This window comes from Gobius niger (genome assembly GCF_951799975.1).
Source record: "Gobius niger genome assembly, chromosome: 16".
Classification (NCBI taxonomy): Eukaryota; Metazoa; Chordata; class Actinopteri; order Gobiiformes; family Gobiidae; genus Gobius; species Gobius niger.
This window is the reverse complement of record NC_136867.1, coordinates 15,099,264-15,122,107: the sequence shown is the minus strand read 5'-3', so window position 1 is coordinate 15,122,107 and position 22,844 is coordinate 15,099,264. Positions and strand designations below refer to the sequence as shown.

Genomic DNA, 22,844 nt, shown 5'->3' with positions numbered 1-22,844 from the left:
ATTGGATTAAGGTATGAAGTTATGATTAACATACGTTATTGTGCCCATGACACTGCCCTTCAATGCCACTGGTGTAACCAGTCTGAAGCAGCATATGTTTATGATAGGACTGATTGGAGAGAGCAGAGGACACCCACAGGGGAGCTCCAAATACCCTACAAACTTTGAATCCTCATGCTGTTAAGTGAAACTCAACTACCTTGTTGTGTGAGTACATGCTACTGTAATCTGTGCTTAAAGATGATGCATGAATAATCAACATCCCCCTTGTTTTTAGTATTCCCCTATAGGGGAAAAGCACACTGTTCTACCTATATTGACTATTTATGTGACGCCTCATCAAATATGAGTTAATTTTGGTTTAATCCACACTTGTTTGCATCTCCCTAAAGTGATTTCCTCCATCTAATTACAGAACATTTTCTCTCTGTCATGTCCAAGTGTCACTTATAATAATGTGTATTTATAATATGAAATAAACTATGCAAGATTCCACATAACATTGATATCAACATCATTGAGGCGCTGTTCACTGCAAAGGGGCCAGTGAAGTGGAGCAAGACAGTCCTCTAGTGGTAAACAGTTGACACTACTGACACTCTTCCCCAGACTTATATAAATAAAATAGTATTGCTGAATCTGATACATTACTCTATTTATATGCATCTGTTTTTTTTTTTTTGTTTTTTTTGGGGGGGGGGGGGGGGGGGGGGGGGGTTCTGGAGTTAATGAGAATATTTTTTAAAGAATGACAAAACATACACATGAAACAAATTTAAAAAGGGTGTAGCTGAAAAGGAAAAATGCTCTTCAATATCAGTGCCAAAAAGCAAAACTGTAATGCCTGACTAGTAGTTTGATTCCGAGACTTTAAAGGGCCTTCTTTGTGCCAGAAACTATAACTCAGTCACTGTCACTGTTTATTTTTTTGTTTTTTACTTTTATGTTTTTAATAGTTGTAAAAAAGCAACAATCAAAAAACATATACACACACACACACACAAAAAAATCCTTGTTTTAAGTTGTTTTTAAACTAGAAGTATGTAACATATAACCTTACAAATAGCAACCACCCACAAATATTATTAGCCTCACACTTTGTTCAGTTGAGTTTTGATGGAAAGAAGTACCATGCTACAACTCCAGTTACAATGTAAACATGCCAGAAAAATAAAGGCCTGTTACACAGGCAAAGACACACTATTGTTATAAGAGGAAGGCTACAATTAGCAATGCCATTGCTATAAACCGTGTCACCTTAAATCCTTTGTAAGACCTACTAATCCATAATCCCACTGGCCTTTCATTGGCTCCCTTTAGTCCATGTGCAGGGACTGTCCCACGACACACAAGTCTGGGTGGGAGGCAGAGCGCAGTGTGGCACAGACCTCTGATTGTCTCCCCCATAAATCTTCCTCTGGGTCATCGTCCAGTCTGTAAACAAGAGGATAATGTTGAATGTGAACTTAACAAAGTGAGAGATAGCCTAATATAAAATGGATACAAATAACTTTTCAGAAACAGGGCAAAGGACACACACTTACCCATGTGAATAGAGCATGGGCTCACTGCCGCAGGTCTCTGCAAAGGAAACAGCTGGCGAATGAAGAGGCAGGTTTAAACTTTGTCTTCGGTCAGACTGAGTTCTTCTGACCAATGTTCGAGATCCTTGTACCTTTGAAGGATATCGTCCCGGACCGCCCCACATGCGTGAAAGAACTGAGACCCGAGAAGACGTCCATGCCTCTGGAGGTTTGGGAACAGGACATGGTGGAGCTTCAAACAATGACGAGGAGGCAGGGCAGAACACTGATCGAGCATTGTTCATTTTGCGTGTCAAGTCTTCTCTGCTGTTCTCTCTTGACCATCGTTGTAGTTTAGGGGAGGCAGGGGGTGATGGTGCTCTGAAAGGATAAGTGGGAACATAGTTGGATAACATGTTTTGCTTGGCCACAGGAGTGCTGGGGAGTCTGCGCTGAATTGTTGATGATGTGGGTGTGCTGGCAGTAGAAGAACCACTTGATGATGGTGGTGAAGGCTGTCGTCGGAGGTTGCTGGGGCTAGGGAGTCTTCGATGTACAAGGCTCGGGGTGGAGGGTGTAGATGGGAGCATCCTTGTCTTACAAACAGGTTCACTAGCAGGTGACTGACTTTTGACTGTTGAGGGAGGCACAGAAAATACTGTGTTGTGCCCAGGCACCGGAGCTACAGGGTTTTCTTCCAGTTCTGTAGATTTATCTCCACTGGTAGGTGTTTCTGATGACACACAGTTGGCTGGTTTTTCTGCATGAGAATTTCTAAGGGTAAGGATTCTTCTAGTTTGTTGGTACAAAGAATTGTTTCCTTTTTGTTGGGACTCTGGCTGGCTAAGCTTTGGTGGGGTAGCTGTCTCTTTGTCAACTTTGGTAGAAACTGTTTTGGGAGCTGGTAGCATACCCCCTTTGCTTGGCAGCACAGTCACTGGCTGCACTGAGGCCTTCAGTCGCTGTGAGACCATAGCTCTTTTTGGCAAAGGTGATTTGTTAACTTTAGTAACGCCATCATTTGATACTCCAGTCAACAGATTTCTGGCACTTTCAAAGGACTTGTCCATTAAAACCTCTATTGGAGGTGGAGGCAAACTATCCAGGTCTAAAAAATCTGTTTTCTCTACGTCATATTCAGGTCTACAGCTGGTGATCCCATTACAAAGAACAGCCTCCACATTACCCAGACCAGGCATAACAGGAACACCACACTTTTTCACTCCTCGAAGAGGACCAAGGACTTTAGGGTCCTCACGCTCCTCTATTCCTTGACTGAATGTATCAATCAGTTTTTTCACAGAGTTTCGACCTCGGCAAAGGCGTGACGAAGGTCTAGGTGATGTTGGAGGAGTTGGCGGTGTGTTGACTTTTACGTCATTAGTTACGTCAGGGAATGATGTCTCGACTGGTTTATCTTCTTCCACATGATTCACTTCTTGCCGTTTCTTGCTGTTGTGATCTGTAGGGCATACTTTTTTTTCTAGAACATTCTCTATTGATGTATTTTTTTGTATTCGCTTTGGAGACTGTATGATAGGGATTCTTTGAATTTGTTTTGAAGGAGTTTTTGTGTTTGACACGGTTTTGTTCTTAGACATTTTCTGCAGCTTTTGATTTAAATCTTTCTGAGTTCTTTCCAGTTCAAGTAAAGTGGGATCCTCACCTTTGCTTCTCAGAGACTCTGCTGACTGAGAGCGCCTTGCTTTGGTCACGGTAGGCTTTTTGACCACTGCTTTAGCTGTTTGAGGCCTTTTCGGAGTTTGCTCTTTATCATCTGACCACTGTTGTTTAGTCATCTTTGAGCTGTTGGTCACCTTTGATTTAGAAAACTGAATTCTACCACTTATTGCGTTTTTCATCTTAAGAGTCATTTCAATATTGTGAGGATTTTCTATTCGCTTTGAAGGCATTCGTCTGGGGTGGTCACTATCGACAGAAACAGAGCGTGGTCTAGACATAAGTTTGTGTTTAGTCTTTTCACCTTCCTCTATATCATCGTCCTCACCGGAAAAAGATCCCAGTATTGAGTCTCTCAGTTCATTAGCCATTGTAGCGCATGCAGATCCCAAAGAGTTTAGTGATGTGAGAGATAAGCTTGGACTCATCTGACTTGTAAACATTTGTTTTGAAGATTTCCGTCTCATGTTAGAAGAATTATATCTCATTGGACTGGCACACATTGTCCAGTTTGTCCCAGTGGACCCGCAGCTCTCTGGTCTGTGATGCCTGTCGGACCCAGCTGTAGATTCATTCTCTCCTCCAATTCCACTGTCCTCACTATAAAGTGCTGAATCCTCTGGCCCAGGCTTCCGAATGGAGGCCATCTCAATGCGACATAGGAGGTGTGTTAACCTTGTCTCTGCTGCACGTTTGGCTTTGAGTTTCTCCTCTAACAGCTCAGAGACTGAAGCAAAGTACTCTGCTGCATCTTCTAAGGCAAATTCTCCCAGGCCACCAACACTCTGGCTTACATTGCGCATTCTCTGTGTAGTGTACTGAAGAAGCTGCTGTAACAAGTCTGGAGGGGACTCCCCATTAGAAAGGCCAGACGTAACAGCTGAAGATGAGAGGTTCTTCATTTGGCTTGGCCAGGCCAAATGTTCCCCATATTCTTTGAACACTTTTTCACCATCATCTGCCATCTCTTCTAACCCCTGAATGATTTCTTCATAGCGTAAAGCCATAAAGGCCACCATAGGCTGTAAAAGGACCTGAGTTTGAGTAGCTTGTTCCAGCAACTCAATTAAGCTCTCATATTTGACTATACTAGGATTCAAAAAGGCATAAGCAGCTTGGTGAGCTCTCACCAGAGGTTCTGGAAAATCCACTTTTTGCTCACTGTGGCTTTTTTCTGTCTCCTTCTCTTTCTTTTTCACTCCTTTCACACTTCTGGTGTTTTTCTTTGGCTTTTTACTTAGCTTTTTGTCAGCTCCAGTTGGCCTCTCTGCTGCCTTCTCTTTCCTCTGGGCCTGTATGTCCAGTCCTTGACTCTTTGCTCCATCCATATTCACCACTTCAGGAGTCGGGTCAGGCACACATCTCTTCTGGGGGGGAAGGGGCGCTGCCTTAAGGGAATTCTTACTTTGTCCAGTAGCCTTTTTCTCCTTTGCATCCCAATCCGCTGACCCTGGCAAAGAGCAGTTACTTTCCTCTGCAGGTAGGCTTACCCTCTCTCTGGGACTCTCCAAAGGTGAAGGAGGCAGCATTCGACCTTTTCTCAAAGGGCCCAAAGTCCCAAAATTGTTACCTTTGGAAGGTGCGCAGCCCATTGTAAATATTTTAAGCAAGGTTTAGAGCCCTCTCTGTGTCTAGCAGAAGCAGTGAACTGAGAAAAGAGACAAAACAAAGATCCGAGTCCTTAGCCACCTGCCGTATCTGTCATTTTCAGATGGCTTAGATTGTGTAGGCGGATAAGATGTCCATTCAGCAAAAAACAAAGGCAGAGACATCCATTTCCAAATGTCACCCAAAAGTAATATCCAGGTAAAATAAAATCAAGACTATTTCTGAAGTGTAGCTTATGAAGTGCTCTGAAAAACATTCTTCCCATGTGCACCGTTCAGAGGACAGAGAGCTGATAGGATTAGCAAGGCTTTCAGTGAACTCCCCTGCATACACATATGTCACCTGAGGCACAGGCAACTCACCTACTTAGGAACATAAGCTCATTTAGGTAACAGGGGCTGGTCACTTTTTATAGATGTACAACAAATAACCAATTTTAGCTCAGGGGTTTCCAAAGCAGGGTCGGGACCCCGGGGTATCACTGGTCCTGACATGATTCAAGATATAAAAATCAAGACATAGCCTACGTGATTGTAAAGTGAAGTGTAGGGCCGTCACAGTGAAAGATTAATCGGAACAAAATAATGAGAGCATCAATCATGAATTTATCGCAATTTATCACAGCATAATTTGAGTTTTGACCAAACACACTCCTGTTTTTGAGCACTAGCATCAGCAGGGTCTTACAAATAAAGAGGATTTGGTTTGGTTAAGGACGATGGACAGTCACTGTAACATGTTACAAACATCTGTTCGCTGTGACACACTGTATCACTTTAAGGTATGGATACAGGGGTGTGACTTTGTTTTTGTTCATCAATATGTGGCATTAAGATATATTTTTTTATTTTCTCTTTTTTAAACCAGTGGGCTTCAAAACAACTTAATTATGCTCATGAAGTAGCAACACCGGCTCCAAAAGGTTTGTGACCCTGGCTTTGACTATGTTGACAGTGACACCACACCAAGATTAATTGTTTGTGATTGAAACTATTATACTCCCACTTTATGACGCTGTTATCATTAATGAAAAATGTCTGCGTCATTATATGCTGACCTCTGACCTCAGCAGTAAACGTCTGCGCGTTTACAGCATAGAATACAACAACAAAAAACGTGACTGACCTGACGTGACCTCAGTGATTGGCGCGGATCCCCATCTTCCCCGGCTGACAAACACTCATCCACATGTCCGTGAGAGAACACCCTTTAGCGTACTATGCTGTTTAGTTTGTAAAATAATACCGTTTACCGATGCATTCACTCAACAATAGTGTGTGGGTCACGTCGTGGCGTCACAGGAAGGAAGGCCGCTGTGAAGTTGTGTTGTGCTATGGTGCTAACGCTAGCTTGGTTAATTTGGTGTCAGTTAGTACAGAGGATAGTTGCACGAATATTGTGAACATGACAAATGTAGTAACTGTTGCAGAAAAATCGATAAAACTATTATAACATAATAACATTCACCTTGATCACTGTGCGCGTGTAGGCCTTCAGAAGGACATAGCTATTTGCATAACTGGCAATAATTGAAGTCATATTTCTTATTGTGTTGTGCCCAGTACGCCCTGTAGCCACAGATGCTCAAGCAGAGAAATTATGATGAGGCATACTCCCTGGTGCCAAACTCCCCCCTCTGTGACCGTGCGGGTCAAAGCCAGCAACACACGCTCCCTTCAGGTCAAGAGAGGACTCCGGCTCAAGCGGCCCAACACTGAAGATGCACAGGGTCCACCTGGAAAGAACCAGCTCATCCACAGAAGCGACATTAGCTTGGTCAGAGCGGTGCCATCCCCAACTATTATCATCCAGCGCCAGGAAATGGCTTCATATTTCAAGCTTTTTGGCAAGTACCACCACATCTGCAGAAGTTAGCGTTACAACCATAGACTGAAAACAGAAGACACAAACCAACTTTATTGAAAATATGTATTGGCTTATTGTAGATGATGACTTGATCCAGGACTTTTTGTGGATGGATTGTTGCTGTAAAATGACAGACAAGGTGCAATCATTTTCAGACAAAATATTTTTTCTTTTGTTGTACGTGACATTTTCCCTTTGTCTTTCATCAGTATCTTCTAGCAATGGCATTTGTGTACTTCAAAAGAGCTCGCTTCACTCTGGCTGAATACACCAGGAAGAATTTCTTTTTGGCTCTGTAGGTTTTGTGAAATTGGTTGAATCCTGCTATATGTATTTTTCAGAATAACCTACTTGCAATTTCCATATTTCAGGTATCTTGCCAATACCATGGAGGAGGATGAAGAGGAGAATAAGTATGAGATTTTTCCATGGGCTCTGGGCAAGAACTGGAGAAAACATTTCCCTCGCTTTTTAAAACAGAGAGATAAACTTTGGGCTCGCATTGAATTCAGAGCTGCTGTCAGCCGGCGCTGTTGTGAAGAGGTATGATTATGGTTTATTAGAGGCTAGTTTTGTTTGTTGTTCTTCAAGAACACACTTGTTTTGTTGAGCAAAATAATGACCTGTTTCTCCCTTCTTTCTTCTCTTCAGGTGATGGCCATTGTGCCTTCTCACTTTGTGTGGCAGAAAGAGCGTTCGGTGCATCACAGTGGTGCGCAGCGGCAATATGGTCACAGAGAAAAAACTCCTATTCCTCGTGGCCCCACAGCCTCCCCTGTCTCCTGTGTCTTCTGCAATCACAGCTCCAAACTGGACCCAAGCCTTAGTCTAGTCTCCCTACACCAAAACTCTTCAACCCGGTCAACAAACCCGTCCTGTCTGTTCCCAGGGGCTCCGTCTCTTAGTCTGGAAATGACACCACCGAGGAGGAGCACTGCTCAGAGGAAACTGGACTGTCCCATCAGTAAGGATTCTTCGTGTTGCTTTGTGCAGGAATTTCACAGTACGTACTTGAAGATATTTGAAATTAGATATGGATGATCTAAATCTGACATCTTATCTCACTCTCATTGTTAGAGGATGAGTTGTGGTCCTGTGGGTCATCCTATGACACATCCATGGACTGGATCAGCGAGGAGTAGCACCATCTCTGCAGACCTACAGCTGTTGTATCTGCACATGTTTGTGTCTGCAGCCAAAGTCTGGATCACAAGTGTAACTGAGGGAAAAATGAATGTAAGAGACTGTTGTAGCTGTAATGAAGTATGTTGCACATACACAGTGCACAACAGTCGGAGTGCACGCACACGACACTGCCATTAACTGGGATCTATTTATTTGTGACAGTTATTTATTTACGTATCTATCCACGTTTTGTATTATTTTTGAATGGCTACTGATAGCACTGTCCACAATCGGTTTAGCTAAATAAAAGTATCAATTGACCTGGTTGTGTTTGCTACTGCTGCATCTGTAGTCAATGTCTAACATCATTCTATTGATCTTAATGTAAATGTGGGGCTGTGTAAAAGTTGTTGGAGAGGTAGCCCCATAATGTTGAATAACAATTTCTACAATTATTTATAAAATGTATTAAAAGTATGTCTCAACATTGTATTATTCAGCACATCACATATAACAAAGCAACTTTTTATTATTATTAAAGCTTAAATTCAAAACGGCTGTTGCACATATTTTCTTAGTTTCACCAAAAATGCTGGGGATACAGAAGAAAATCTAAATTAGTCACTTTAATTGATCAGTGAGGGTTTTTGATCCATACATACCTGTGTGACTTAACTGTACTGGGTGTGGTCGGGCAATGTAAGGAATACTGCCAAACGCTGCCTCCTGCTCTGTAATGAAAAGGCACTTATCAGAGTAAATTGTGGTGGTATTTGTGGTAAGCTAAGCCATTTTATGTACTTGGTTGGTCTTTTTCTAAAGCCCCATCATCTTCCTCGAAGTTATCATGTGTAATTGAAGCCTTCTTGATGCAATAGCTCCCATCTTTCTGCAAAGCTGGAGCTACAAGCCAGTTCCGGGAAGGAAGCTCCATGATCCGTTCACAGAGCAAGGGAAGGCGTGAACATCGCAGCCCTTCCAGTAAATCAATCACCTGTGTTATGCTTCAATATAAAAAGAAAGAAAAAGCATTTTAGAAGTTTGTTTAAATATGTTTGGAAACCATTTGTTTCAGCTGTCTTACACACTTGGCAAGGTAGATGGCGCAGACAGCCCCTGAGTGCAGATGTGGGATTACAATGGGCAAGACCAGGTGAGGGTCAATGAGGTCAAGAGCAACCTGTAGCATCACATAACAGCATTATTAAGTAGTAGAAAGTAAATCATAGTAGATCACATGTTATTTTAATGATGTGAAAAAAGAATTCAGAGGATTCGCCTCACTGCAACTCTGACACAGGGTTTCCGCAGGGCATTAAAAGTCATTAAATTAGTTATGCCAAAAATTAAGGTCTTAAAGGTCTATTAAATCAGATTTAAGCTTGTATTCAATCAAAACCTTCCTTAGAGACAACCCACAACAATGACATCGCTAACTATTTTTACTGCATTTGTCAAAAACACAAACTATGGCCTGAAACAAATTCAGCTGCTCTTCTAACAGAAATTTTACAAATGTTTTACTCAAAAAATGCTTGTTGAGTCCAATTCGGTTTTGAATCTCAAAAAACTCATTCACCTATGACTGACGGTTTGCAAAAATTATAAAACTATTTTTTTAATTTTGCATTTACGGCATAAAAATGTGTGTAGTTTTAGACCCTCATACCACTAGTTAAGTAGCCCTAAAGAGTGGTTGGTACCCTATCCAGTTCATATACTTAATTCATGCACTCACCGCATGAAATTCCCGGTCCTGCAATACAGAGGTGTCTGTACAGAGGTTTGCCTGCACAAACTCCACATTGTTGGGCCACGGCTGTCCGCGTCGCAGCTCCCATGAAGTTCTCCAGTGGTTGTAGTTCAGCACAGCTCTTTTTAGGTGGTCCTGTCTCACATCCACACTCATCACTCTCCCGCTAGTTCCAACTGAGGCAAATACAGAAACATGGAACAGCTCAAATGTCTTGATCAGGAGTTATTTCTGCAGTTGTTTACACTTTTTAAAAATCTGCACCAGTTTGTTTTGCTTTTAGTGATAAATGCAAATGCAGACAACAGACAAACTTTTAATGAAGATGCTTTTTTTTTTTTTTTTCGGTTCAAAATTGCACATTTAAGCTTGCATTACAGCATTCACAAACATATTTGACATTCAAACAGTTGTAACGTAAGTCGCAAACATTGTTCTTATACATTTACTTTAGGCACTATAAGACCACTTCAATGAAACAATATTTCCTGAGAACCCAACTGTGATTTTAAGCAGCAGTAGTAGCAGCAGCCCACCTGCTCTGGACAGAAACAGAGACATGGCCCCTGATCCAGACCCTGCCTCCAACACACAGTCTCCCTCTGTGACGTCCATCATCAGGAGCATTGCAGCTGCTTCCTAGGGGGGGTAAAATTGTCAGGTAAAATGGCAGTTAGATCTTGGTATATGCAGGATTACAAAACACAAGGTACCTTTGGATAAGCAATAGTAGGCGCTCTTTTCATGAACAAGACATAATCTTCAAGACTGGCCCGTCGTATTAGGATGGAGACCCCTCGGTGGGTCTTAATAAAACTCCCTGCAGGTTTCCCTGCAATATCTTCATGTAGTATCACTCCCCAGCTACTCTGAAGCTGTGTCCGGGCCAAGAGCTGAAACATTTTCCTGAACTCTACCTGACCTTTTTTACGATATTCCGCAACAAGTACTTCTCCAAATGTCAAAAGGGTCTCCCCTTTAGGTTGGAATGAAGCTCCATTGCACTGATTTTCTGCCACTTCTGAAGAAGCACAATCTGATAATTGACCACCATTTTTAATCCCAGAAAATCCAGTTTCCTCTTCATTGGCTTCAGTGGCTTCTGTATCAAACAGTCTGGGATGGCCATTTTCAAGATGATGCTGGTCTGGTCGTCTCAGCTCCTCCACCTCTGGGGTCAGACTGTCCTGTGGTAAAAGGCTGCTTACTCTCTCCAGAGGGGACAGTGACCTCCTTCTAGGAAGCAGGACTCGGGTTAACTTGGTGTCATCATTCTCAACACGGTTGACACAAGTGGTTGTAATAAAACAATCTTGTCGAGTAGTCTGGGTGACTTTCGAGAACATCTCAATGCTGCCATGATTCCGTAATGCACGTAGCCTCAGGAGTCTGTACATGCACAGGGCACTTTGAGACATTTTAGCAGTCATTATTACAAACATGTAAATAGGAGTGTAAAAAGCACGATACCTATAAGTAATTTAGAAGGTCTAAACATTCAGAATGTAGTCGGCAGTTCCATTACCATAACCCCAGCTTTTACCTCTGTTGGCTGAAGTAAACACATGGCCCACACACGTCATAACAAAGCGACAGAAACACTCACGTGTGCATATTTCTATGGTCCCAATCCCCCAGCAGATGGCGACATTTTGCTATTTGTTGACAATTTGCTATTGATTTCATCCATGATTGATTGGTTTTCCACTATGGTTTCCACCGTTGACCTGTCCAGATGACAACATCACGATGTTAGTCTTGGCACTGCAGTCGACCTCCAGCAGCCGCCTCTAATAACGTGTCTGCATCATAGAATCACGCCGGATGATTGCACTTGTTATTCCAGTTTCTTCCAAAAGGAGGCAGATAATGAGGCCGATGGCTTCAATGCGCAGGTCTTCCGACGGCCGCACGTGGTATGTGTAAACCACGCACGACCCACTGCGCAGACGCACTCAACGCATCAGAAATGGCGTCCGATGGTGGCAGCTCCTCATTGCAGCTACCATGCGTTTTTTCACCAAAATCACGGCAGTTCTTAGCTTTGTGTGCCCAGGATGGTAGACTTCGGGTGTGGAACACAGATAGCAAAACACTTCATCAGGAATATGTGCCTTCAGCTCATTTGAGTGCCACTTGTACCTGTATAGCTTGGGGACCATGCCGGACAGTCAAGGTACGCGAGGTTGCTATTTACCAATGCTAGCTGTATAGGCCCACCGCAAAAACTCTTATGTTGAGATCGTCACCGCTATCAAACGTTGCAATCGGCTGTAGAGTGCGCAGATAAAGTAATATAGTGCCATCTAAGATGTGTCACGGTAATCGTCTGTTGTCAAAGATGTACACGCCGTTGCATTAGCTTTCTGCTACGTTAGCTTGAACAGCTGCACAGACGCACATGTTGCTCCCACATGGCAGTCCCTGACAAGGCTTCGTTAAAAGTTGTACTTGGCGATCGCCATTATGGAAAAGTTGTGTTTAGTGTTGCGTATTAAGAAAACTTAGCAAGGCATGAACTGGACGTGTGTTTAATTTGGATTAACATAACGTTAGTAAGTCGGTGTAACGTAAAGACTTGTACTAAGCTTTCACAATGTTGCCATCATGTTTCACTGTAGCCAAAAAGCACATTCAGATTCAAACCTCCTGCGTGCGGCTTGCTTTGCGTAAATTATCTACTTAATGACTTAATAAGTCAGAAGACTTTAATGCATCTAAAGTTTGCTGTGTTTGGTTATCAGCACTACATTAAATATATAACTGTGTATAACTGTTCAGGAGGGACCTCAGAGGAAGAAGAGGAAATCAGAGGCGGTGCAGGCTGAGGAGAGAGCAGACCTGCTGGCAATGGGCACAGCAGCAGGCTCTGTACTCATCTACAGTACTGTCAAGGGGGCATTACATTGTACTCTGGTGAGTGCTTAATAAGACTTCTCTCGCCTCAGTTTGATTTATTAGTCTGCCACAAACCTGCTCTACAAATCTGTCATGTTTTTGTGTTTTTTCAGGATGGAGGACACACAGGAGGGGTAAATTGTGTCCAATGGCATCCCGAGGACAGTTTATTATACAGCGGTTCAGATGATACAAACATTATAGAGTGGGATTTGCAATCAGGCAAAACAAGAAGGTGAATAAATTCATGTATATGCTGTTTCAATTTGTCTATCAATGTTTATATCAGTTACCCTGGTTCATTATTGAATGAATTGGTGTGGCTGTTTAGATGTTAATACACAACAACTACACCTGTGAAGCTTCTTTCTGATTCTTAAAGAGACAATTCACTGGCAATCTCACAAACTATATGCACCTACACTGTGTTTTTAGTTCTTTTAGATCTCTGCGGCTAATTATATATATATTTTTTTTATCAAACCTTAGTGTATGGAAGGCCGATCGAGCAGCCATCACCAGTTTGTGCGTGAGTCCTGATGGCAAGCTGCTGCTCTCGGCTGCATATGTCATCAAGTTGTGGAACCTGGAAACAAAGGAAATCTACAGGGTAAACCACTCTTTTATGACGCTAGATTAAACAGAACTAATCTAAAGCATGCAACATAATGAACAACATATAAAATTGACCCTAAAATTGATGTCTCTTGAGCAGAAATTCACAGGTCATTCCACAGCGGTGACGACCCTTTGTTTTGCCACCACTCGCCCTCCTGATGGCAACGGTCTCTATTTTCTGTCTGGTGCAGCACATGACAGATTGCTCAGTGTATGGTACGTTTAAATCAAAGCCTCATAGGCATCAAATAGTTTTATTGTTTGTTTTGTGTGTTCATTCATTTTTATTCACTTTTTTTTGTATCCATAAGGCAAGTGCGGGATGATGGAAGGGACAAAAATTCAGTAGTGTCTTTCACTCTGACTGATGAACCACAGCACATCAACCTTGTTCCATCTAACTGCAAGGATGAGGTCAGTTAAAAGGATTAATTTTACAATATTGTAAGCTGGCCTGCCTTTTTGAGATGCAGCAATCAAATTTGTTTCAGATCAGATGCTGCACTTGTGGAGTCTTTCCCTAAGAGTAGTGCATCATTTGATCATCATTTGATGATCTTGTAAAGTAACTGATTTGCAGGGAGTGAAAAACATCAGTAAAAGAAAATATATTTCCACAGCAATAAGCCTACATGTCATGCAACGTAACAGGGTTCCTATGGGATCTCAGATTTGTTTCTATAAAATGAGGGTTTAGGTCTGACATTTAAAGCATTTGTTTGATTGTTGCGCGATAGACACACCATCTGAAGCACGTGGGAAAGGTGTCAGACAACCTGTGCTCATAAGCTACTCCTGCCACTGACTTTAGTTAGCCAAACTATGCCCTCCTTCTTCGACTTGTAAAGACAGACTCCATGCGCTTTCTTCTTCATTCGTATTACCAATGTCCAAACTAAAAGATTTTTAAGACAAGTCTCGCCAAATGGCCTCTGTGGTTGCGTGCGCACACTCCCACTTGCATGCGAGCCGGTTATGGCTTGACCCACTGGACCCAAGCTGCAGGTGACGGGGAAGAAAGTGGCTCTCTAATTTGTTTTATAACAAGTTTTTCATTGAGGCTCCATCCCCACAGCGACAGCCAAAGTAAACCAACAGCCAATCTCAATTTTTCTTTTTCTTTTTTCCTTTTTTTATGCCATATGATAATGATATGTGCTAAATTTCATTTGGAATTTAATTACAAACGTAGAGCAGTAAAATATATATATATCTTTTGCTATTAAAGTATTGAAAGAGTACCATTAAAGTACTGGATCGATAAGGGGTATCTAGAAGAGTAATAGTATTGATAAATTCTCAAAGATACCGATCCCTACCTGCAAAATTGCTCCTCACCATTTGACCGGGGCAATTGTCTTTATTTTCTATGATATTGACAATATAATACAGGTGTGGACTCAATTTTATTGAGGTGAAAATGTTGGTGACTTGCAGGTTAGCAGTAAGTCACAAATCTTATTGTTTCCTCGAGATCCAAAACAGTGCAGAAGTTGGTCCGGGGAGAACTACAAGCCCCTAAAAGTCATGAGTCTGCAGTGGCTCAGGTTTGCAGAGTTATTATAATTTTAGATTTGTGCTTTTAAAAATTGATGGTTCGGACAATTGCTGAATCATCAAATCGGCTTACTTGTACCATGGTCACTTCACATGCACAGCGCGGCCTCTTATGCAAATGCATGCTTATTTGTGTTAACACTTTTATTGACCATCTTCTCCACTAAAATGTTTACACCTTACATCAAGCCGTTAACATGCAGTTAGTGATCATCTACCAGGAACTTAAGGTCCACCATGGAATATTTATAAAACATAATTTTTTGAACAGGCCTAAGCAAATGTTAATAGGAAATGAATTACTGTAGTACAGGAAGTGCTGGCGCTCGCAACATTATATACATCATCATATCACTCATCCCTTTGCAATGATCCCTGTTAAGTTTTTTTTTTTTTTTCATTGTAATTTTACCTCAATTTAAAAAGTTAATTTTTCTTGTTGGCAAAATTGCCCAGGCCCACAGCACGAGAACATTCGGAATGCCTGCCTTTTTGCTGTAAACTCTACAAATAGTCAGTATAGCTCCAAACTGAAATGATAAGCGCGCAAGTGGGGCATGTTTTTTTTTTACTTTTTGTTTTCTATCAGCACATCACAGCCTTTTGATTTTGAGGCAATGCTCAGTGTTACCTGTGCCTCCAGAAACCTTGTACATCCGCATCTTCTCCCCCCCTGCCTTTGTCTTGCTCTCCTCCGGGCCTCATCTGTTCTCCTTTGTACTGCAGGATCATCTTCATTGTAAATCCATGGTCTGAAGCAAGCAAGCAAGCATTAGGTCCTGGAAGTTAGATTGTAGTTGATTCCATGTGAATGAGTCCGTGTGAGAGAAAAGCTAAAAACCTGGCGTGAGATGGGCCGTGGTGCGCGGTGACGGTGGAGATACAGTCCAGGCTTCAGCTCGCTCATATTGACAGGTTATGTCCACAAGTAATTACACAGGCGAAACTATCTATGGAGTACTTAAGGTTAACGATTTAGCATTAATGTTAAAACAAGGCAGAGACAGAAAGGGAGGGAGAGTTTAACACACGACTAGTCTGTTATTGCCCTAAATAATACTTGTGAACATGTTAACTAAGTTTACAACAAAACAATATGTTAAATAAAATTACTTAAATGAGTACTTTGTGTGCTACAGTAGCTTTCACTTCATAGTTTGATTAATGTTTTGTGTTTTCTTTGTCCTTGCTCAGGCGGTGAGGCTGGCAGTGGTGTGTAAAGATGGACAATTGCATCTGTTTGAGCACTTTTTAAACGGGTAAGTTTTGTTTGCCTTCTGACTCTTGTGTGAACATATGGTAGCTCCAAATAATGACACAGGAAAGTCCACCACAACAAAGTTGCATTTGCATACTGACATCAATGCAGATGTTCGTCAGTTTACCCCTTAATGATCTGCAGTAAATCAGAGTGTGCCACCAGATGGGACTGTGATCAGGGAATGTTCTCCTCAACTCTCAGTTGTAATTTAATGATGCTGCTCTGTGTGTCATATTGGATCCAGTTGTTGTGTAATAAATGTCAACCAGGGCGCATTAATCAGCGTGTGCTCTCCTCCCACAGGCCCTGTAAGAAGCCGCTGTCCCCATCATGTACGGTGCAGTTGTCTGACACAAAGGACTCCCCTGCACCAATCCCTCTGCTGGCAGCAGCGCTAGCCACAGAGACCCGGACTGTGATGCTGGCTTATGGCAACCACCTGCAGCCTGTCATGGAGAGAGCGGTGAGTTGAATTGAATTCAGAGTCTTATTGAACAGTGCAAACATCATACGGCCCTGACAGTCTGTGTTGAGTATTATGTGGTTTGGTGTCGAGTTGCCAGTGTGGGAAACTGAATTGTTTTATATGAGAACATTGGAGGGTTCTACCAGGATGATGTATTCTCGTCACTGCCGTATTGTAGATCATTAAGCGAGCACAAAGCCCTATATAGCTTGAAATTGAGCCCTCTTCTCTTCCCTTTTTGTGTCATATAAAACAAAAAGAACCAATAACTGCTTGGAACAAAAAAGATTTTAAGTTTATTCTTCATCCAAGACGCTTAGGGAATCTCAGTAATAACGGTGTGTTTTAACTGAGACATATTTGTTGGAGTCCATGAGCACAGTTATGGGGAATTCTTGATTGACTAAAATAGATGATGCACATTGGGAAGTAGAAGCTGCAATTGATACTGAACGTTTGAATGAACTTCATATTTAGCATGTGTTGAAGAGACTTGTATTTCTATGTCCTGCAGGAGCTAAACACCTCAGAGCGACACATCTGTTTGACCCGAGATGTCTTCACAAACCTCTCCCTTTCAACAGAGACCAATGTTTCCAAGGTAACAGTCCACATTTCATTTCTTCTATGCATCCAGAAAGAGTGACTTTTTAACATGATGCATGTTTTTTTGTTTTTCCTCAAAGGTTAAAACACCTGTTGTCAGTGCAAAGAGCAAAGTGTTGGTCCCTGGGCTCCCTGGGCACCAAGCTCCTAAAGGATCAGCACAAGCTTCAGAAAAAAGAAAAAAAGACATTGACACAAAAGAGGTTTGTGTAGTAGTTATAATTTACTGCATCTTCATCAGTTTACATCTAATTTCACTAGCAAGGACCACTGCCGCAACAAAGTGCAATTAACCTGTTATTCAGACTGTGGGTAAGGGTTACGTCTCAGATGAGCCCGGCTCTTCGGGACGCCCCACTTGAAGCAGAAGAATCAGTTCTGAAAAATAAAACAGACATGGAGGGAGGAAGGGAGGGGTCGATGGTGTCAAACAAACTGAGAAGATGAGGCTTGGCTTGGTATACAAGGTTAGCCTGACATCCGGAATGATACCCCTCTGTATAGTTTATACACGGGGGCTATCAGTCTGGGCGGGGAGTTTGCTGTCGGCACTTCTGCCAAACTCAAACGGATCTGTGCAATCAGAGTAGTTTATTTGCGGTCACACTTGGGACGCAGAAGTCCTTTCGATAACAATCTTCCTCTAATCAGTGGTAAATGACTAAAACACACTGGCAGTAGGTGAGTTTTGTGATTCATGGTTCTTTTTGAATATTAACGCTAATAACGCCACTGACTGCCCTTCACTGATTGGTTTACTCCGCTTCCTGTTTGTTTGCGTATGTCACGCTGTAGAAATCAAGTTGATCCGGAGTCTTACCAGACTCACACTGGTACAGCTGTAAGTGGATTTTTCCAGGCTAATATAAGGCTAATGGGTGATTAGAGGCGGGGTTAGGTGAATGCAAGTGTGATTGGTTGAGGCGTGGTCCTGCTCCTGAAACTAGTAAATATTAACTCCTTTTTAGAGTGAGTCTTTACTGATTTCTTATATCTTCATAGATGTCAATAGCAGAGCGGCTCGGAGAAATTGACCTGGCCACAGCTGCTTCAGATAAAGGGGCTCCAAAGAGTACAGCTTCCTTACAGACGGACAACTTTGCTGTGCTGTTGGTGCAGGGACTGGAAAGCAATGATGCAAACATTCTTAATGTGAGTACTATTCAGTGGATTTTTGACTGTTCACAGAAGTCCCCTAGAAGTTGAAACTGAGACCATGTCCCTATTATGACAAGTTTGCATTTTCCTACTTACTTACTTTATTTTCCCATTTACAGAAAGTTTTTCAGACACGCAAAGAAATTGTAATAAAGAAAACTGTTGCTCGGATACCACTGTCAGCAGTTTTACCTTTGGTTGAAGAGGCAAGTGACATTTAAGCTTATGATGTTTTTGTTATGTCTTTACATTGATGTTCTGACGTGTCTTGTGTCCCCGTGTAGATTACCAAACGGCTTCAAGGGCATCCATTCTCGTAAGTTTAGCTATGACAATGAAATTCATTCTGAAATTCATTCTTTTTATGCACACTTCAGAGCTATCCAATATTTTTTAACAAAACTGCTTCAATATCAATTATTATTGGAATACTGACTCTTCCTATGTCTCTTAAGGGCAAAGCTGATGGTTCAGTGGCTGAAAGCAGTTATCACGCACCATACTTCATACCTTGCATCCGTAAGTCCTGCACTATGCTGCATATGAAGATGCACAAGTGTAATTCTGTAATTTGTTAGCCGGTTTGCAGTAGAAATATCTAGGTACTGTTTAACTTAAACCATACATGTGCTCCACAGCTACCAGACCTGGTTACCCAGCTGGGAGTGCTTTATCACATGAGCGAAAACAGAGTCAAGTTGTTGCCCAAACTAACAAAGCTCCATGGAAAACTTTTCCTCCTAACAACACAGGTAAATTCAATAGTTTGTTTTCTAATCTCGCAGCAGCTGCCTTGTTTCTCTCGATATCTAATATCTGAAGCTTTTTTTCCCCACCACTAGATGGTGACAAACACCAGCAGTTCAGCAGTTATGGATGTAGACCACGCAGCGAAACTAGTTTATGAAGAGGGTAAGTGCCTCTCTGTGTTTCTCCTTAGTGCTGTGTTGAACCCTGTCCATGCCCCAGTACAAGTGTAGGGAACCGTGTGATTGAGTGTATTTAACCTGCTACCTGTGCATGGAGCAGTTGTGTAAATCATTATTTTGACTAGCATTTATTATCTCCTCGATTTACCTCCAGACATTTGGGAACAGTGTGAAGACTGAGCAAGGACTGAACTGTTGAAGATTTATGAAGGCATTGTTGCCCATGACACAGCCACTCTTGGCGATGCATCACACGCAAACATGACTCCTGTTGCCTGGCAACCTGACCAGCAAGTTTCGGATCTCCCCCTTTGCACAGCGCAACAAGGCCCCATTCTGTTCATTCTCATTTCTCATTACCCTACTGTATAAAAGCCTTTATTGAACACGTAGGAAATTGGCTTTCATGAAATAATTAAGCTGAGCCCTGAGTTGCAATACCCCTGTCAGTGGTCCCGGATGAGGGGTGCGTTTTTCAAAAGTTCTGATGAGCTGGAGGTTGTTACAGTCCCCACTGAATGCATCTGTGCTCTGGCTTTATAGTAGGCCATTAAAAAGTCAGCATGGGACTCTGATGGAAAGCCTCAGAACATTGTCACACTGCTAACAGGGACAGAGTTAAGTCAGTTTAGTGGACTGGCTCTACTGATGTCACTAAAAGTGATACATTGTGCTCCACAATTAGCGGCTCACTGTATATGCTTGTTAAATAAGTGCAGCTGCATCACGCTGGAACACGGCATAGTTTCACTTTTCGCACTGCAACCAAACAGTCCTTTACTCCAGCGATGGTTCTAACATGATGCACATTCATATCAGAGTTGAGATGGCATTGACTTGGATAAATAGTCAATGCCATCTCAACGCCTCCTTGTCTCTCTTTACATTGCATATTTAATATGCAATGTAAAGAGACAGGGACCAGGCACATGTAAATTTAGTTTCCAAGACGCACAATGTGAACTGCTAAATATTGCAGTTTTTTTGTGTTTCTTAAACATTAAAGTAAAATGACAGGAAAAAAATAAAAAATTTATTTCTTGATCCTCCTTTGAGACTTTTGCGCGCAAGGTTTAACTTGTTTGAGCAGAATCATGGAACATGAATTTTTGCAACAAAACATCATGATTAGTTAAGCTCCATTTATCCTGCAATCTCAGATTGAACATAAATAATAGGTGTACATCTCATTAGCCACCAAAAAAATGCAGATAATGAGCGATTAATTAATGAGGGATGAAAATAGACCATGATGGACTTTTTGCTACCCTGTCCATCAAAATAGTGGAGAAATTAGCCCTAGCAAAATCACTGGCATGAACTGCATTATTCAGGACTAAATTTAAGTGATTTTTCAGAGTCAAGAAGTGACTACATGGAGAGTAGATGTACCATCTGCAATGTACTGTAGTTGACCGTTCACTGATCTGTATTTGTGGAATCTTGGTTAATTTGGTGAAATTGTTTGGTTGATTCAAACACTCTTGTCATTGATATGCATTCTTCTAACTGGCTGTGTTGAATTTCCTGTTGGATGTAGACTACTGCATCTTATCTTGTCTAATGTATGCACTCTTGTGCCACTTGAGATGTATGTAAATTCTTCCTGGTTTGTCAATTCATGTCTGGTATTTCTTTGACAGAATCATCTGAAGATGATGCCTCGGGTGATGAAGCCCTTCCAGATGAAGAATCAGATGTAAGTTATGTTTGCCAATAGTAACTCTGTGATTTGTAACATTTGTTAAACTAATAATTGTATTAATCATCGAATGTTGCTCTGTAGCACTGGGAGGAGGAAGAGGATGAGATGGATGAAGACATTGAAGAAGATGGAGACGGTAGAAGAGAGTCCAAAGCAAATGGAGATGAAAACATGGAGCACGAGAACGAAAGTGAAGAGGAATGAATCAAACTAGGGAACATGGACCTGAGAGTTATATATATATATTCACTGCCTTTTATTTTCATTCAGTTGATTTTATTATCAAACAAAGAATGGTTTTACATAGACAAGGGGTACCAACAAGACATTAATGAAATTTCAGAGACTGCCCCGTCCCGTCTGAATAACAAACAGCGTTGGGGACGGACATGTTCGATACATTTTTAAAGTGATATGCTTTGACAGTTTGACTTGTATTTCACTCTGTCATTTTTCCATTCAAAGCATTGGACGTTTTCAGACGGTTGGTGTTGCAGTTTGCTTACACTGTTGTATGCATTCCAAATATTCCATTATGCAACAATAGCATCACAATATGTTCAACAGCAATCAGTTGTTGATTTGTTCAGACTGCCCCTCTACAAAGGCCATCTGGTACAAGCAAATTGCAAACTCTGGCCCGATTCATTGCTGGGAACCTAGCCCTAGCTGTTGTACAGAATTCGCCTCCAGAGAAGGGCCTGCCAGGTGAGGCCATACATCATGCCCCAATGTAAATCTGTATGTACAGTCGAGTGTTTGTACGAGCTCTTACTGCTGCAGTCTCGAAGATCCTTGAGATTAAAATGAACTCTTGGAAAGTCTTCTGATTCATGTTCTTTCTTTTCATCAGCAGCAGGCTTTATGCTTTTGGTGGAATTGGTTTGCTCTAGGGTTTGTCCTGATATGTGTACGAAAAATGTTGTATAGTGTAATTTGAATGTGTCACATTTAATTAACAAATAAAAGAAAGCCCTCTAAAATGGTTGCAGCAGGTAGTAGCACATGCAGTATAAAGCATATTTTATGCAACTATTAAAGGGGAAGGTCTGAGGAGTAGATGTTAATTGGTGAATTTTGTTCTTACCCTTAGCCTTACACTGGCAGGTCTGAACACCAGAGCAGTTGAGAACCATTGATATAGATGATTAGCTGCCATCATTCTTTAATTGGAAAAAAAATATGGGGAATTTGAATGGGATTTTTACTTCAAGAGCCTTTCAGTGGGCGGGACTGTTCTGCCGCTTTGTCTTGGACAATACAAACCCAGCATATTGACAATGTAGTGAAGTTATGTGGCAGGATTGACATTATACAAGCAGAAACTCTTGTTTAACAGATTAATTGTGTATCACATAGTACAAGCACTAGTGATCACCCAAAAGTTCATGTCCAGCATGTGTCAGACTTTTCCTAAATGTGCATAAATGATGCACACAATTTAGACGCACAGTATTCCATATTGATTGCCTTGTAGAATTCTTTTTCAGTTGAAAGGCTGGTGCCAATACAGCTCAAGGAGAGAGAAACAGTTTTTGAAAAATAAGAATTCCAAATTTGAAAAGGCCCAAATGTCTTTTATTTGATAGTGATTGGATTCACAAACCTGCCACATTATTGCTGTGGTTGAAAGTCCTTCCTATGGGCCAACTTCACACACGCTTTTAAATATTGTCATCACATTTGGGAGGAAAAGGAAAGGAAATAAATAGTTTATATGTGTTGGAAAAGATGACTTTGTGATAGGAATAACAGAGAAATTAGCAAAACTATGAGTAGAAATCAGCATTTTTAGGCTCTTTAGAAAGTTGTGATGTCAAGCGGATGCAATCTATTATAAAGCACATCAAACCCATTATGCAAAGAGATAAATAATACAGTAATGTAAACAGTTGTTCCTCAACCCTGTGGGACTGGTGTGTTGTCAGGTTTAGTGGGGGAAATCCTTGGATTTGCCCTGATGCACGGGAAGATGAGGGAAAGCTGTCCCAACTATCAGCTGAAGGACCCCAGAGAGAGACTTGTCCCTGTCACGCCTCTGACACCACTTCTGCACGGGCCAAAAGGGTGCCGGATGATGGACAGGGGGAA

At 41.7% G+C, this 22,844-nt stretch overlaps 4 protein-coding genes across 4 annotated transcripts; 2 read left to right on the top strand and 2 right to left on the bottom strand.

Annotated features, from left to right (window-relative positions):
- Positions 1 to 1,297: 1,297 nt before the first annotated feature.
- pcare1 (photoreceptor cilium actin regulator 1) lies at positions 1,298 to 4,795 on the bottom strand (the record flags this gene model as incomplete). The annotated part of the gene is made up of 2 exons (XM_079574083.1): positions 1,298 to 1,434; positions 1,545 to 4,795. The coding sequence occupies 2 exons, from the start codon at positions 4,793 to 4,795 to the stop codon at positions 1,317 to 1,319; spliced, it is 3,369 nt and encodes a 1,122-aa protein (XP_079430209.1). The 3' UTR covers positions 1,298 to 1,316.
- A 1,153-nt stretch (positions 4,796 to 5,948) lies between these two features.
- Positions 5,949 to 7,895, top strand: spdya (speedy/RINGO cell cycle regulator family member A). Its single transcript, XM_079574061.1, has 7 exons — positions 5,949 to 6,001; positions 6,374 to 6,657; positions 6,758 to 6,816; positions 6,887 to 6,972; positions 7,049 to 7,220; positions 7,329 to 7,680; positions 7,755 to 7,895. The coding sequence occupies exons 2-7, from the start codon at positions 6,411 to 6,413 to the stop codon at positions 7,817 to 7,819; spliced, it is 981 nt and encodes a 326-aa protein (XP_079430187.1). The 5' UTR covers positions 5,949 to 6,001; positions 6,374 to 6,410; the 3' UTR covers positions 7,820 to 7,895.
- A 349-nt stretch (positions 7,896 to 8,244) lies between these two features.
- Positions 8,245 to 11,117, bottom strand: trmt61b (tRNA methyltransferase 61B). The gene is made up of 7 exons (XM_079574028.1): positions 10,269 to 11,117; positions 10,092 to 10,194; positions 9,541 to 9,731; positions 8,891 to 8,982; positions 8,604 to 8,806; positions 8,465 to 8,533; positions 8,245 to 8,394 (listed from the first exon to the last, which is right to left on the bottom strand). Exons 1-7 carry the CDS (start codon positions 10,995 to 10,997, stop codon positions 8,351 to 8,353), a joined length of 1,431 nt encoding a protein of 476 aa, XP_079430154.1. The 5' UTR covers positions 10,998 to 11,117; the 3' UTR covers positions 8,245 to 8,350.
- A 393-nt stretch (positions 11,118 to 11,510) lies between these two features.
- Positions 11,511 to 21,577, top strand: wdr43 (WD repeat domain 43). The gene is made up of 18 exons (XM_079573034.1): positions 11,511 to 11,731; positions 12,337 to 12,471; positions 12,567 to 12,688; positions 12,943 to 13,063; positions 13,169 to 13,287; positions 13,383 to 13,485; positions 15,823 to 15,887; positions 16,193 to 16,352; positions 16,870 to 16,956; positions 17,042 to 17,164; positions 17,964 to 18,113; positions 18,239 to 18,325; positions 18,404 to 18,435; positions 18,575 to 18,638; positions 18,758 to 18,871; positions 18,962 to 19,031; positions 20,692 to 20,747; positions 20,835 to 21,577. The coding sequence occupies exons 1-18, from the start codon at positions 11,525 to 11,527 to the stop codon at positions 20,955 to 20,957; spliced, it is 1,938 nt and encodes a 645-aa protein (XP_079429160.1). The 5' UTR covers positions 11,511 to 11,524; the 3' UTR covers positions 20,958 to 21,577.
- Positions 21,578 to 22,844: the final 1,267 nt, after the last annotated feature.

Excerpts from the sequence above, each read along its gene's own strand:
- spdya (XM_079574061.1), top strand. The coding sequence starts at position 6,411 with ATGATGAGGCATACTCCCTGGTGCCAAACTCCCCCCTCTGTGACCGTG. Across the intron at positions 6,817-6,886 it reads GCTGTAAAATGACAGACAAG|TATCTTCTAGCAATGGCATT; the intron begins GTGCAATCATTT and ends GTCTTTCATCAG. Across the intron at positions 7,681-7,754 it reads CTTTGTGCAGGAATTTCACA|AGGATGAGTTGTGGTCCTGT; the intron begins GTACGTACTTGA and ends TCTCATTGTTAG.
- trmt61b (XM_079574028.1), bottom strand. The coding sequence starts at position 10,997 with ATGTTTGTAATAATGACTGCTAAAATGTCTCAAAGTGCCCTGTGCATG. Across the intron at positions 10,195-10,268 it reads CTACTATTGCTTATCCAAAG|GAAGCAGCTGCAATGCTCCT; the intron begins GTACCTTGTGTT and ends TACCCCCCCTAG. Across the intron at positions 8,395-8,464 it reads AGTACAGTTAAGTCACACAG|CATTTTTGGTGAAACTAAGA; the intron begins GTATGTATGGAT and ends CTGTATCCCCAG.
- wdr43 (XM_079573034.1), top strand. The coding sequence starts at position 11,525 with ATGGCGTCCGATGGTGGCAGCTCCTCATTGCAGCTACCATGCGTTTTT. Across the intron at positions 13,486-15,822 it reads CATCTAACTGCAAGGATGAG|GCGGTGAGGCTGGCAGTGGT; the intron begins GTCAGTTAAAAG and ends GTCCTTGCTCAG. Across the intron at positions 15,888-16,192 it reads TTTGAGCACTTTTTAAACGG|GCCCTGTAAGAAGCCGCTGT; the intron begins GTAAGTTTTGTT and ends CTCCTCCCACAG.